This window comes from Oncorhynchus keta, chromosome 11, assembly GCF_023373465.1.
Source record: "Oncorhynchus keta strain PuntledgeMale-10-30-2019 chromosome 11, Oket_V2, whole genome shotgun sequence".
Lineage (NCBI taxonomy): Eukaryota > Metazoa > Chordata > Actinopteri > Salmoniformes > Salmonidae > Oncorhynchus > Oncorhynchus keta.
This window is the reverse complement of record NC_068431.1, coordinates 49,482,848-49,499,506: the sequence shown is the minus strand read 5'-3', so window position 1 is coordinate 49,499,506 and position 16,659 is coordinate 49,482,848. Positions and strand designations below refer to the sequence as shown.

The window sequence follows — 16,659 nt, the reverse complement described above, 5'->3', positions numbered from 1 at the left end:
GTGGGGGTGGGGGTGGGGGGGTGTCGAGAGGAGAGGATATGCACAAGAGACGGGGAGGAGATGAAGGGAGAACGATAGAGAGAGAGAGAGAGAGAGAGAGAGAGAGAGACAAAGAAAGAGAGAAGCAGAAAAACACAGAGTTAGAACCGCAGCAACACCAGGGACAGTAGAAGCAGAGTGATCCCACTGGTGACACCACTGTGCCGCACACCACCCACAGCTTTGGTTGACCTGAGAGGGAGGAGGAGGAGGAGGGAAGGAAGGAAGGGAGGGGACTATAGAGGTAACCCCGTGACAACCGTGGCTCTGTTCTCAGCTGTGGGTGTCATGTGAACATACTTCTGTAAGGATTGGGCATGCGCAATCGTAACGGCTCAGTCTGCAAGCACCGCGGGCCGAAGTATCCATCCGGACATCTGGGGGAGGGAGGAGGAGAGGTACAACGTAATATGGAAAACACAGCAGTGAACTCAGCAGTGAACTCAGCAGTGAACTGTATACACGTTACTGGTGAAGAGGTTATATTACAATATGCAATATTATGGTGGGGCAGAAACGTTCTTCTACCTGCATCCGACTGCTTCAGTGTGCTAGACATTACAAAAACATTGCTAGGTTTTTGGTTTACTTGCTTAGTAAATTAATTGGGTTAGCAATCACTGTCGCTCGACAAGGGTGGAATGTCTCTTGCTGAACAGAAGACGGTTGACCAGGAGGGCGTCTTTTCCCCAACGGTTCTCTCTACAATCCTAGTTTTAGCTGTACCTTTTAACAATCAACAGTGCCGTGAGTTCAAACACATGAACACTTGCGGGAACATTTCCACTCACGAAGGCAACATTTCCACCCCACGCCAGCTCTTATGCAAACAGACTGCAGCAGTAGTACCCAACGGCATCTGTTGGTTAATAATCAGGAACTTGGACGCATCGCAAAAAGGAAAAATTGGGATCGAGGCATATAGCTGATTCGAATAACAGACCCCGTGGCACATGGACTCAATCTCAACATTAGGCAACTCTTGAAGCGCTGAAAACATCCGGATTCTGGAGTTAACCATCACTTCAATAACAAAACTGTGCCTCTGCATTGGATGGCACTTTATAAAACAGCCAGATTAAAACATGGCTAGGCAGTGAGTAGGAGGGTACACTGTTCAAAAGACAGAAGCATCCCAGTCTCTCTTCAGACAGGCTTTAACTGACAGGTCAGAGGTCATGGAAACAATGTTGCCCTGATGGAGGGTGCCAGAGGGGTGGGCCTACATGATTTGATAGATTTTATTATAGGGTCATGGCTTTTCAGGTTGCCCAGCTCACCTGGGCTTATAAGACACTATTTGCTGTAGCAAAATAAAATAATAATCACTATAAATGCACACACACACACACATACATATATACACACACACACACATACATATATACACACACACACACACACACATACATACAATAAACATACATGTATATGGCAGTGAAAAACAATGGTGGAAACAAACCAAAAAAAATGTCAAGTTTACAATGTACATGTGAGCTCAAGTGCCCCATGGGGAGGTGGTGGTGGGGGGGGGGGGTGTCAATCCACAGGGACGAAAACAACCCCCACTAATCACACCATCCCCCTTGCTTTCTCTCTTTCTACCCTCTTGACCTTCCTTCTCCACATGGGGTTGCAAAAGAGCCCTCCATCTTGGGTCACGTGTAGAAGAGCAATCAGTCTGTTACATATTTTGAACTTTACTAAGACAAACGTTTCTTTTTAAAGCAGGAGGCTCCACCGGCCATGCCATTCCTTCCCATTCCTACCCGCCTGGTTCGGGGAGTGCATTTAATTGGGTCAAGACAGTTGACTCACAGAGTTACAGTGTCACGTCTCATGTTGGAAAGACCTGTTGAGTTTGCTCTCAACTCACCACAACCATTCTTCTGGGGACACCTGTCCACTTAATCAAAACGCTGCAGCGGCCCCTCTCGCGATCATTCTATTCTTCTCCGTTTGTCTCCTCTGCCTCCCTCATCAAATCAGGATGTGCAGTTCATTGAGCAGCGCCAGCATTTCACACTCTCTCTCCACCAACGGAGCCGCCAATCCAATAGAGGCAATTCCTCATGATTTAGGAGATTTATAAAATGCCTCCCAGGAGTATTATGCTGTTCCATGCCAAATTACCCATGCTGAGTGATATGTTAACCTGGGGAACACACAACAAAGGCTTCTGGAGAAATGGCTCGGAACAATGCTCTGTCACGGTAAAATCAACAAATGTTAAAATCTGTCCTCATAAAAGAACACACTGATAGAGCACATATTGTGACAAATCAATATAGGTTTGAGTGTTTAAACATGATTACATATATTCTGTCAACATAAACCAAGCAAGCCCATACACATAGCTGACTAGCATTTAGGCAAAACAAACCCCTTAGACTAAAAGACACAGTATTGAACCCAAAGGCAGTTAGCAGTCAGCTATCTGAAGAGTGTTCTCCTTAGCGAGTCCCGTATCCTTCATGAAGAATAATGGCCTGGTCAGTCTTCCATGTACATGTAACAGAATAACTTTACGTCCGTCCCCTCGCCCATACCCGGGCGCGAACCAGGGACCTTCTGCACACATCGACAACAGTCACCCACGAAGCATCGTTACCCATCGCTCCACAAAAGCCGCGGCCCTTGCAGAGCAAGGGGAACTACTACTTCAAGGTCTCAGAGCAAGTGACGTAACCGATTGAAACGCTATTTAGCGCGCACCGCTAACTAAGCTAGCCGTTTCACATCCGTTACGTACAGTACCTCCAACCTATAGAGTACACAAGCTCTGTTGAGAGCTCTGCACTATCCTGATTCATGCCATTCACTGTTCATGTCTGTGGTTGTCCCCGACTTGCAGGAATCCTTATCGAGCAGACATTGCTGATGTGGCCGATATTGTGTATTATGAAACCCGGCGCTACATGTCAGGGAAATAATTACCCTCAGGGTCATTCGTTAAACTTTTTCTTCCCGCTAAAGAACTTTATACTTCAAAGTGAAGGGCATAAAAACAGGGCCAGCTGTCGGCTGGACTTGTTCAGATGGTGAGTAAATACCCGCTGAAGCCTGGCCTATATTGAATGAGATGGCTTTGGGGGCAACAATTCCCCGCAGGCCTCCCCTGCATTATTCAACTTTTCTGGACCCGTGCCTCGACCGGGAGTCAGTTAGCTGCAGCAATTGAATTATTGCTCCCTCCAATTTGTACACAGCTTATTGAATGGCTGTTGCAGCCACGCAGCACTGCTTGCCGAACAGTGTTCCTGGGGCCAGCTGAACACACACACACAGTGGCTGGCCAGTGGACCTCCGTGCCATTCTCCACCGTAGACCCAACGTGGAAGCATATATGATATTTACATAAATGGACCAACGCTCACTATAATAGGATGTGATAGCGTAATTATAGAGATGAAGAACACAACAGCCCCCCCCCCCCACCCACACACACTCTTCCCCTGGCACAAGCTGTGATATTGACGCAAACTGTTGCTACGCAGGATGACCGTGCCGTAAACATTCACCTGTCCTGAGACGGCCGCAAAGACGACACCCAGTGTACAAAAGGCATGTACTCCGTGTACACTCTTGCATATGCTGTTTTACCACAGCTGCTGCACACCTACACATGTCCAAGGCAAATCAACATGCTCACACTAGCATATAGCTAGCCCATCCGGTACACACGCAAATCAGAATCTGACCCCGAGAAAAAGGTCAATCAGTTCCCCGTGGCCACTTCCACAATCAACAGAAAAACATTTATCTTCCAAAAACAAAAAAAGTCCTTAGCGCACTTGATTTAAAACCAGTGTTGTACATCTGGCCCTCTTTTCAAAAGGTCTTTGGATGTAAGCAACGATCCTATTTAGCTCGCTAGAGGCCTCCGACTGGCGTAAATATTTGTTCCTTACACTACCAGTGAATCATGACATTTATAAAAAAGGCCTTTTCATGTGCGAGGCTCCTGCACGCCAAACGTGGGCTGAGAACGACGAGCAGACCACAATCTAGCCTCCTTATCAGCAACCAAAGTATACATGAAAGAGACACAAACCCTTACAATAGACATCTGCACATACTGGCAATGCCTTCCTGTAATCCTCAGCTATGCCGGGCCTCCTGTAAGAGAGAGGGGGCTGGAAGGTGGATGGGAGGGGAGGGGAGGGGGGGTATAAAGGGAGATTACAACCATACGAAGGGGATAGAAAAAAGGCCTCTGCTAAGAGAGGGTTAGAAAATCACTTGACATGACCGGAGTCTTGATCCTGCAATCGATCTGTCATTACAAGAGCACAAGGAGACAGCGACTGGAAAAACAAAAAGACAACTGTCCAAGTAGAATTCAAAATGTTGCCATGGGACGAGTTCAGAAATAGCGGCGAGGACTCACTTGCAGGAGAGCTGATTGATACCATGTATAAAGTAGCAGTCGCCGCCGTTCACGCAGTAATCCTTCTCGGTGTCGTTGCATCTTCTGGCGTGGCCCGAGCCTGGCGATAGTGTGGTGGTTACTGTCGAGGAAGAAAGAGCGACATGTTAGCAACACAGACATAAGAGTACTATAGGCAGTTAGAGCTCTGTTACTGGAGTAGAGTACAATGTACATTCTGTCATCTAAATAATACTTGAAACTAAGACGGCTCCATTCGGGGGACTTAGGTAGAAGAGTAGAAACACAGTGCGGAACATGCTACAATATACACGAGCAGGCAAAGGTTTTTTCCAAGGGTTTTTCTGTATTTGGACTATTTTCTACATTGTAGAATAATATTGAAGACATAAACTATGAAATAACACACATGGAATCATGAGGTAAAAAAAAAATTAAAAAAATAAAAAAGGTGTTAAATCAAATAAATACAATTTTTGATTCTTCAAAATAGCCACCCTTTGCCTTCATGACAGCTTTGCACACTCTTGTCATTCTCTCAACCAGCTTCATGAGGAATGCTTTTCCAACAGTCTTGAAAGATTTCCCACATATGCTGAGCACTTGTTGGCTGCTTTCTCTTCACTCTGGGGCCCAACTCATCCCAAACCATCTCAATTGGGTTGAGGTTGGGTGATTGTGGAGGCCAGGTCATCTGATGCAGCACTCCATCACTCTCCTTCTTGGTCAAATAGCCCTTACACAGCCTGGAGGTCTGTTTTGGGTCATTGTCCTGTTGACAAACAAATGATAGTCCCACTAAGAGCAAACCAGATGGGATGGCATATTGCTGCAGAATGCGGTTGTAGCCATGCCGGTTAAGTGTGCAATGAATTATAAATAAATCACAGTGTCACCAGCAAAGCACTCCCACACAGTCACACATCCTCCTCCATGCTTCACTGTGGGAACCACAGATGCAGAGATCATATGTTCACATACACAGAGTATCACAAAAACACAGTGGTTGGAACCAAAAATCTCAAATTTTGATTCACAGATTTCCACCAGTTTAATGTCCATTGTGTTTCTTGGCCCAAGCAAGTCTCTTCTTCTTATTGGTGTCCTTTAGTAGTGGTTTCTTTTCAGAAATTCGACCATGAAGGCCTGATTCACGCAGTCTCCTCTGAACAGTTGATGTCGAGATGTGTCTGTTACTTGAACTCTGTGAAGAATTTATTTGGGCTGTAATCTGAAGTGTAGTTAACTCTAATGAACATGTCCTCTGCAGCAGGTCTTCCTTTCCTGTGGTGGTCCTCATGAGAGCCAGTTTCATCATAGCGCTTGATAGTTTTTACAACTGCACTTGAAGAAACTTTCAAAGTTCTTGACATTTTCCAGATTGACTGACCTTCATGTCTTAAATTAATGATGGACTGTTTTTTCTCTTTGCTTATTTGAGCTGTTCTTGCCATAATATGGACTTGGTCTTTTACCAAATTGTCCTATCTTCTGTATACCATCCCTACCTTGTCACAACACAATTGATTGGCTCAAACACATTAGGAAGGAAAGAAATCCCACAAATGTACTTTTAACAAGGCACACCTGTTTGAATCGAAATGCATTCCAGGTGATTCCTGATGAACCTGGTTGAGAGAATGCCAAGAGTGTTCCTCAAGGCAAAGGGTGGCTACTTTGAAGAATCTCAAATATAAAATACATGTATTTGTTTAACACTTGTTTTGGTTACTGCACGATTCTATGGGTTATTTCATAGTTTTGATGTCTTCACTATTATTCTACAATGTAGAAGATAGTAAAAAAAATCAAATAAAGAAAAACCCTTGAATGAGTAAGTGTGTCCAAACTTTTGACTGGTACTGTATATACTTGTACTGTATGCAATGAAGGCGGCACATAGAGACAGGTGCAGGAACTTTCCACTCCAGATGGCGTGGTCAACCAGTTGCTCTTTTGTGATTTTATACACAATACCAAGACATAAAACACTCACTTCTCATTCAATCACTCATCCTCCACATAAAACGGTGCCATCTTTCCTTCCAAGAATTACATTGTGTCTCTCAGTAGTGTTGACACGGACTCAAGACGCTCTCTGTGCAAAGATAAATATTTCCCCCCTGAAGAGCGTAGGAGTCCCTGTTTATCCCTTGATTCAGATCTCTGGAATGAAATGGCCTAAATGTCATGCCGACTAATCCTCCACTGTTATGTAAATAGTGCTAAGAGGTTTTGGGATGAGGCCTGAGGAGTGGCAGGACTGGGCAAGGAGAAGAGGGAGAAGAGGGAGGACTCCTCTGTCAAACGTTGGGATGTAGCCTCTGTACACTGAATAGATTTCAACCCCGCACCTTGCTGGGGTGTGACAACATGTTTGTGTTTGCCAAAATTGGAGGTTGATTGACAAATACATACTTGTGAATGTGTAGCCTACTTCTGTACATACAGTATTGTTATGATATGGGGGGTCACGGTTAGTGTTCAGACATAGACAAACACACCATCGAGGTAACACGTCCACACTCCATTCCCCCAGGGGGCAGCAGCAACCTTGTCCGGGTGCCGAGCCTGGTTGATAAGCACATCAGGTGATCGTCAGTCAGCGTCCCAGCTGGCAAGTCATGAGGCTGCTGGTTTTGTTTAGTTTGTTTTTGAGTTTTTAGTTTGGCCATGCCTTTTGTCATGTTTCCTTTTTTGTACATATTTATGTTTCATCACCATCTGAACAAGTAATAATCCACTTGGACTAGCCGACCAAGAGGTTTAAGCTCGGTAAGCCCTTTAACCTGGTAAATTGCTGTCTCCTGGGCATATGTGCATCCAACCCCTGTACAAAGCGAGTGCAACAATATCCGTAGGCTAGTAACGGGTTTTGTAAAACAGTACATTGGTATACTTGCAATACTAACTCAATTCACTTATCAAAAGACCTACCCAAATTAAATTCCTGCTTGCAGTAACTTGATACGTAGTAAATTCAGTTGGTGCTGTGGTGGCCATGGTGAAAACAATATTACACAACACACGCACCAGACACGCATGCATGCATGCACGAACGAACACACACACACACACACACACACACACACACACACACACACACACACACACTGCTGCATCACATGTCGTCACGGTGTTGTCCACACGTTGACCTCATTCATTCCAGCTATTGATTTCAATGATCACTATTGGCATACATAGAGGGATACATAGGTAGAGGATGAGAAAGAAGGAGACGGAGAGAAAGACATTGCTGCCAACCTGACCTGTGATTGGTGTGATCAGCGTGTGATGAACAAGGCCGTTGCACATCTGTGGTCAACTAAACATCCATTTGAACTTAGCCCTGAATACGTTGCACATGTTCTGTTGGATAGCACATGTAACCTATTCTAAAGCAAAAAGACACATATTTGCAGGAACTGTTTTCAATAAATGGGGGGGGGGGAAATCTGCCAACTCAACAGGAATGCTTTTTCTCCGAAAGCGCACAAAGCTTTGCAAATACGTTCTCAGAAAGTGCACAATGCATTGCAGAAACCTGTTGCAGCAAATCATACAGTAACAGATTCTGCGAAGGACAAATTGTACCTGTAGCCCCCCTGGCCCCTCAACTCTCTAGTTAACTCACTCACTATCCATTGCATGACATGGCAGGGAATCGGAAGAAAACATCCTAGAACAAAAGCACTGTACACTTTGCTAATAATAGTGTTCTCACAGCTCGCTCAATTCATACATGGAGAGGCGCCCGTTGGCCCAGGTCCAGCTGTAGCAGAGCGTGTATAGTGCTGTCTGTCAGAGGAGCGAAGGTGTCCGTGCCAGGAAGGAGTGAGTTTACAGTACCCAGGCTCTAATACTTGTTTATCTGTGAGGGGAACTAATGACGTAGGTTAACCACTGCATATTAAACTTAATTGTCGCAAGTGGGCGAAAGCACTTGTCTCTTAATAAAAGACAGCTTTGTTTATTTTTTTTAAATCACTCTCTCACACGCTCCCTCGTCTGTTTTATCAAACTATTCTCTTATTTACTTGTCGACTTAAAAGGCCCAGTGCAGTCAAAAGCTTCATTTGTCCTGTTTTTTATACATGCATTTCCACACTATGAGTTTGGAAGAATACTGTGAGATTGTGAAAATGGTGTTAATGCCCGTTTAGTGTAAGAGCTGTTGGAAAAGACTGACAGAAATGTCCGCTATGTTTGGCTACGTGTTTTTTTTTTAGAGTTTAAAAATAACAATAACAAAAAGTTTCCTTTCTGATAGTTGTCAGGTTACACATCCCTCCAATTAGGAGCCTCTCTCAGAGTACTCCCAGACAGTCCTAGCAAAATTGAGAAATTGCATTTAGCTAAGAAGCTTTTTATCATTTTACCATTTTAATTGAAAACAATCAATCACAGTAAGGTACTTCAACTGTTTTCCAGAAATGAATTGATATTGACATAAAGATGGCTGAATTACACCTTAGACTCTTCTGAGAGAGGATCTGAAATGTGTAATTGTGATTTACGAGAAAACGTTTATTCGGACAAATAACTAACTGTTTTGTATGGTGACACAAACTGTGCTGTTCGCGGGAAGTGACTATAATGAGTCAGACAGCGTGTGCATTTTGCACCGTACTGTGTCTGTGGAATACATTCAGCGTCTGACTGAATTAGTGTAGAACACCAAATATGTCCTTGCCTACCTGTGATGATCAATGTAGACAGTTGAGTAATACTTCCTCACGTTAATACCGTTAACGTCATCCAGGAGCGCTCCATTCTTCATTACGAACCCTTCTATAGACGACTAAACACCAATTGGATGTTTTATTAGTCGCAATGTTGGGTTATTGGATTGTAGGCGATTTAAGTGCCTTTGATAATCAGTGAAGGAGGAAAGCTCATTTCGCAAAAGCATGGAGAAAAAAAAAGTAGACCTTTTCAGGTCTTGAAAATCTATAACAAGTAGATTTAAGTCCAAACTGGAACTTGGGGGGCCTCCCGGGTGGCGCCACCAGAGACTCTGGGTTCGCGCCCAGGCTCTGTCGTAACCGGCCGCGACCGGGAGGTCCGTGGGGCGACGCACAATTGGCCTAGCGTCGTCCGGGTTAGGGAGGGTTTGGCCGGTAGGGATGTCCTTGTCTCATCGCGCACCAGCGACTCCTGTGGCGGGCCGGGCGCAGTGGGCGCTAACCAAGGTTGCCTGGTGCACGGTGTTTCCTCCGACACATTGGTGCGGCTGGCTTCCGGGTTGGATGCGAGCTGTGTTAAGAAGCAGTACGGCATGGTTGGGTTGTGTATCGGAGGACGCATGACTTTCGACCTTCGTCTCTCCCGAGCCCGTACGGGAGTTGTAGCGATGAGACAAGATAGTAGCTACTAACAATTGGATACCACGAAATTGGGGAGAAAAAGCGGGTAAAAAAAAAATGTTTTAAATTTAACTTGGCCACTCAGGAATATTCAATGTCGTCTTGGTAAGCAACTCCAGTTGAGATTTATCCTTGTGTTTTAGGTTGTTGTCCTGCTTGAAATGCATCTCCCAGTGTCTGGTGGAAAGCAGACTGAACAAGGTTTTTGAACGATTTTGCCTGTGCTGAGCTCAATTCCGTTTATTTTTATCCTACAAATCTCCCTAGTCCTTGCCAATGACAAGCATACCCATAACTTGAAAATATGAAGAGTGGTGCTAAGTGATGTGTTGTGTTTGCCTCAAACATAACGCTTTATATTCAGGGCATGAAGTTAATTTATTTGCAATTTTTAATTTGCAGTTTTACTTTAGTGCTTTGTTGCAAACAGGATGCATGTTTTTTGAATATGTTTTATTCTGTACAGGCGTCCTTTTCACTTTGTCATTTAGGTTAGTATTGTGGAGCGACTACAATGTTGCTGATCCATCCTCAGAGTTTAATAGCTGTGATAGGAGAAAACAAAGTGTTTTAAAGCCACTATTGGCCCCATGGTGAAATCTCTAAGCGGTTTCTTTCCTGTACGGCAACTGAGTTATGCATCTTTGTAGTGACTGGGTGGATTGATACGCCATTCATGCTCAAAGGGATATTCAATGTCGGTTATTTGTTGTGTACCCATCTACCAATAGGTGCCCTTCCTTGTGAAGCATTGGAAAACCTACCAGGTCTTTGTGGTTGAAAATGTGTTTGAAATTGACTACTCTATTGAGGGACCTTACAGATACTTGTATTTTATTTTTTTATTTTACCTTTATTTAACCAGGCAAGTCAGTTAAGAACACATTCTTATTTTCAATGACGGCCTGGGAACAGTGGGTTAACTGCCTGTTCAGGGGCAGAACGACAGATTTGTACCTTGTCAGCTCGGGGTTTGAACTCGCAACCTTCCGATTACTAGTCCAACGCTCTAACCAATAGGCTACGCTGCCGCCCCCATGTGTGGGGTACAGAGATAGTAGTCCATCAATCATATTTAACACTATTATTGCACACAGAGTGAGTCCATGCAACTTATTATGTGACTTGTTAAGCACATTTTTACTCCTGAACTTATTTATGCTTTCCATAACAAAGGGGTTGAATACTTATTGACTCAAGACATTTCAGCTTTTCATTTGTTATTAATAAAAAAAACATAATTCCACTTTAACATTATAGGGTGTGTAGGCCAGTGACCCCCAAAAAAAAATCAAAATGGAATATATTTTAAAATTCAGGCTGTAAAACAACAAAATGTGGAAAAAGTCAAGGGGTGTGAATACTTTCTGAAGGCACTGTATTGTTTATAGAGTATATCAACATGTCTGACAATATCATCATTTTGGGGATTTTAAATCCATTTGATCTTGCAATTCAGCTATTCAATACAACCATTCAGTACCTTCAGGGAAAAGGAACCGGAATCAATACTAAATCTGGGTGTTATTTAAAAAAAAATGTCAAGGTGCCTTTAGGTCTCTGAAACGTCTGATGGTTATAGCTCAGTAACAGTATGGTGAGGCTGAGGCCAGGTCTGTTCCTGTTCTGCCCGCTACAGACAACCTGCCAGTCCTGACTGGTGCAGGGTTGAATATTGTACCAACCCACTATCCATACAACCAGAATTCTGACACGTTTTCCCGAGCTTGTCGACTGTACTGTGAATACCTGCTGAGGAAGCATGGTATTCACAGCGGCCTGTCTGAGGGAATGTTGAGCTCAGACAGCTCAGTGCACAGAGAAAACCAACTGCTTCTCACACATCTAAATAAAGTAGCATTCTCTTCAATGCCAACTGATGATCAAGACAGGGAGAAAGTGGACCACACTATTTTCCAACAAAACACAAGGAAATGGGGGGGGACAATTCTCATTACCTAAGAAAGTTTGGATTGTAAGATATTCTCCACTCTCTCTCTTTGCCTCTTGCGTGCTGTCGTCTTTTTAGCAGAAGACACTGACAGTGCTTTTATGTGCATTTATCCCCAGGAGGCAGTCCAGGAATGGGGCTGCTATAAATGGGTGACAAATGAGACGCTTCATCCTGATCACAGCGTCTAGTGCAGGCGTATTCGACTCTTACCCTACAAGGTCCGGAGCCCGCTGTTTTCTGTTTCTACCTGATCATTAATTAAACGCACCGGATGTCCCAGGTCTAAATCAGTCCCTGATTAGAGGGGAATCACCCACCCGATGTCCCAGGTCTAAATCAGTCCCTGATTAGAGGGGAACAATGAACACATGCAGTGGAACTGGCTTCCAGGTCCAGAGTTGAGTTTGAGGGGTCTAAGAGATAGAAATAGGGAGCGTTCCCTCTCTGTACAGCATGCCCATATTGTTGGGTCAGTATCTCCTGTCTCACAGAACCATGGCTGGGTCAGAATGGTGTCCACTGGCCTTGGAGCCCGTAGAGCATGTGGCGGTTTACCAAGTCAGGGAGCAACTCTATTCTCATGTGCCTGGTTTCTCATGTTTCGTAGCCATGTGGCTGAGTAAGTCAACCCCATGACCACATTAGTTCTCTCTTCAGCAGAGGAACATCCTGGTCCTGATCCTCCAACTCCAAGTAAAGGTCAGTTCCCCCGTCTAAGACTGGGTTCGATGATGTGCTCTCATTCCCGTAGGGTTATAGGTCAGTTTACCTGGTCTATTAACCTCAGGTTTCTTCTTCCCCAGTCGTGTGCCGACTGGATTTTCCACAGTGTTAGCTCAAGCCCAGTGGTTTGGCCAACAGGCTTCACCACGGAGTTTGATGAATCCTTCATGGCCAGAGAACTGAAGAAGACAAAAAAGACTGGGGGTGCAAGAGGGGCCATCTGGAAACCTTCATAAACACGTCTGTCTTTCCGCGCTCTCCATAGGGTTCTAAAGAAAGGCCGTAAAAATGAAAGGAGAGGTCCCTGTTCCGCTGCGTTTTGTTCTTCTCTTCTTCTCTCTTCCCGGAGGCTAGCCCTGTTCTGCACCTCTCAACACTCAACCATTGGGAGTAATTACAGTATATTCAAGTACATCAACAGGGTCCTCATCACTAGGGCCACACAGTCAGTGGAGGAATGTAAATTTTACCAACCCAGAAATTGTCTTGTGTAAAAAATAAAAATAAAATAAAAAAATACTGTATGGAAATGATTCCCAAATGCAAATACTGCTGTAAAGCAAGAATCAATACTAAGATGCAGACAATAACTGTAATTAAATATTCTCAGCAGCAGATTCCATAAGGCTCTGGTCATTACTCTTTTCCGTGAAAAGCATGAAGTAATTCAGTTATGTTTTGGGAAGCTATTAAAGACGGAATAAGCAGCTAAGGACAAACATGTTTCTACCTCTGAACGCAGCATAGCGAGACAACCAAAATCCTTAAAACACTAGGAGAGACTTGAGATGTCTAGTTTAGGTGGGACCCAGGTCAGATTATAGAAGTCACCAGTAGTCATCATAGCCTGCATCTTAACTGGAATGAACCAAGTCCAGGTCGTGGGAAAGAACATGGTTGGTAAGAGAAAAAGGTCCAAAAGTGCAAGCCCCAAGCATCAACTGACAAATGTATCTCCAAAAACCCAGACATATTTTACAGCTAGTCAAGTCTATATACCAGCAGCAGAGTAGAAAGCCCTACATAAACCCCCTCCTCAGTCCTGGCTGGGAATTTCAGACACGTCTCTTGTTACAGCTGGGACTGGGGTCTCTTATCACTTTGCTAGGGGTCAATTTATACTGCATGCATTCTTCCTGCATCGGTGTGGTTTCCATTATGTGTAACATCCCTGTTTTCTTTCCCCAGAGTCTCTCCATTTCAGTCCTCACTGTGCATGGGTACATTTATTACGGGAAGATAAACGAATACATAATATGGTAGCTGCTGATAAAACTTTTTTTTTTTTTTAAGTAGAGTAGTTCACAAGATCATTTTGGTAGCAATGGTTCTCTTGTGAAACCGGGGTGCCCTGTGGTGCATCTCAATGATAATATGACTGGTTGCCAGTTTGGTGCTCGTCTGACGTGTTTGGGTACGTGGGTAAGGTTGAGGGACAGGAGATGAGCTGCATCTTCTTTGTCTCAAAGGCAGCGGTTAAAAAAAAAAGGGGGTTTAACTGCTGGTACTTTTGTTGGAATATCGGAGCTGCGAAGCTCAGCAAGACCATAACGCTCCAACAAACAGCAGCACTGACAGATCAAAAATCCCGTACGCAAACTCTGCAAACACAAAATAGCGCGCGAACCAGCCCCCCACCTCCCACATATAAACAAGGCTCGTAATCTATCGTGTGGGTCTTCGTACATTTCACAAGTTGAGCCGAGTTCAATGAGACTGCTCCACCATCAACAGCCTGAGGGGTACTCGATCATTGTTTCGGCAAAGGGCCAGAACAGAACATTATCTCTACCAAGAATTTGAGAGACACATAAACAGAACATTACTAATGATAATTCACTAAAAGCCTGTTTCAAGAGGAAAGTGACCATCATTATTTCAAGGGCCATCCAGCTGGATAGAGAGAGACGGAGTGCTTGAAATATACAAAATGGAGTCCGTTCTGAACTTTATCCTAATCTCACCTCTCATCATGTTTTCATTTATATTCTTGCCTCTTATTGCCCTTTCTCAACGGCATAGCTGATATGCCTGGTCTTGCCTGCCACAGTCATCTCTGCATTAAGAGGAAATCAAAGAGCGCCACAGCATGCGATTGCACAACAGCCAGTCATGTAAACAAGCAAAGTGAACATACTGAGGAGGAGGAGGGGCTGGGTGCTGGCACTGTCAGGGCAGGTTGGGTGTGCAGCAGAATGAGTATAGTCAGGCCAGGTGTTGGCTGGAGCAAAAGGCCTGCAGTGGAGAGGGATGGTCCCCAGAGTGTCCTACTTTCAGGAGGACCCAGGGGCCCCATTTGCGGTCCCTCCTGCCGTCCCTGCTCTGTTTGGTGTAGCTGTAGTGTATGACAATGGATAACTCTCCTATTCCTCACCCTCCTCAGATCCAGGCCACCGGGGGTTTTGGAGCATGTGGATGTGGAACCCTGAGTTAGCACCCGGTGTGGCAGCAGGAGACAGGCACCCAGGCCCAGGATGAGAAGGAGGAGGGTGGGAAGAAGCAAGAGGATGAACCTTCCGGCCCTGGAGCCCAGCCGGGTGCCTAGCCGGGGATTACCACGCAACGCAGGGCAACCCAACCTGGTGCCACCCTCAGCCCCAACAGACAGCAGCACAGGGATTGGATACACACAGAAATCCATCCCATTGCCTGTTCAATGCACTGTCCCTTCCCACAGCAGCTTGCCCTGGTAACAGTGGTAGTAGAGCAGCAGGCTTTGCAACCCTGAACCAGATTCAAAATACCCCCATCTCTTTGTTAGATCCACTGGAGTTCCCATGAGAAAGTATCCCCTTTGTGCTTCCTGCGCAAGGAAGCATGTCCACTCTGGATCACACCTCGCCCATGCCTCATCCCTCCGTTCCTCCCAAATACACGCACAGCCCACGCACTCTGGCGGCCATGAAATTGGACATCAGAGCACTGCTGCGTGGTAGCAGATGGTGCTGGTCCACTCCGTGGCCAGAGGACAAACTAACAGTGGAGGGAGTCACTGAGCACAGAGAGGCCAAAGCAACCTGACCCAGCCCAGGAGCACCGTAACAACTCCAGCTCCTACTCCAGCCCCAACCAGATCCCAGCAGACCAAAAACCAGGGGCCTCAGTTATCGTACTAAATTCTGGCGTTCGTGGAGATTATAGGATTTGCAACATATATACGTTTTCATTGATAAATCAGAGACATATTACATTTGTGCGGTCTTGAAAGAGCTACAACCCCGGATGGAAAACGCCCATCATCACCTTTTATGGTAAGAAAAGCGCCCCCCATCACCTTTTATGGTAGCAAAAGCGCCCTCCATCACGTTTTATGATAACAAAAGCGCCATCCATCACCTTTTATGGTAAGAAAAACACCCGCCATCTCCTTTTATTTTTTATTTTTTTATGTCACCTTTATTTAACCAGGTAGGCAAGTTGAGAACAAGTTCTCATTTACAATTGCGACCTGGCCAAGATCAAGTAAAGCAGTTCGACACATACAACGATACAGAGTTACACATGGAGTAAAACAAATATACAGTCAATAATACAGTATAAACAAGTCTATATACGATGTGAGCAAATGAGGTGAGATAAAGGAGGTAAAGGCAAAAAAGGCCTGGAATGGTAGATTTGCAGTGGAAGAATGTGCAAAGTAGAAATAAAAATAATGGGGTGCAAAGGAGCAAAATAAAAAAATTAATTAAATAAATATAGTAGGGAAAGAGGTAGTTGTTTGGGCTAAATTATAGGTGGGCTATGTACAGGTGCAGTAATCTGTGAGCTGCTCTGACAGTTGGTGCTTAAAGCTAGTGAGGGAGATAAGTGTTTCCAGTTTGAGATTTTTGTAGTTCCTTCCAGTCATTGGCAGCAGAGAACTAGAAGGAGAGGCGGCCAAAGAAAGAATTGGTTTTGGGGGTGACCAGAGAGATATACCTGCTGGAGCGCGTGCTACAGGTGGGTGATGCTTTGGTGACCAGCGAGCTGAGATAAGGGGGGACTTTACCTAGCAGGGTCTTGTAGATGACATGGAGCCAGTGGGTTTGGCGACGAGTATGAAGCGAGGGCCAGCCAACGAGAGCGTATAGGTCGCAATGGTGGGTAGTATATGGTGCTTTGGTGACAAAACGGATTGCACTGTGATAGACTGCATCCAATTTGTTGAGTAGGGTATTGGAGGCTATTTTGTAAATTACATTGCCGAA

The 16,659-nt window shown here is 44.8% G+C and overlaps 1 protein-coding gene across 3 annotated transcripts in view; it reads right to left on the bottom strand.

Annotated features, from left to right (window-relative positions):
* Window positions 1-16,659, bottom strand: part of LOC118390492 (pro-neuregulin-2, membrane-bound isoform-like) — a 108,533-nt gene that overhangs the window by 15,709 nt on the left and 76,165 nt on the right. For all 3 annotated transcript variants that reach the window (XM_035781114.2, XM_052457397.1, XM_035781116.2), the window contains exon 4: window positions 4,430-4,550. In XM_035781114.2, the coding sequence (XP_035637007.1) occupies window positions 4,430-4,550 (121 nt within the window). The remainder of the gene's footprint in view (window positions 1-4,429; window positions 4,551-16,659) is intronic.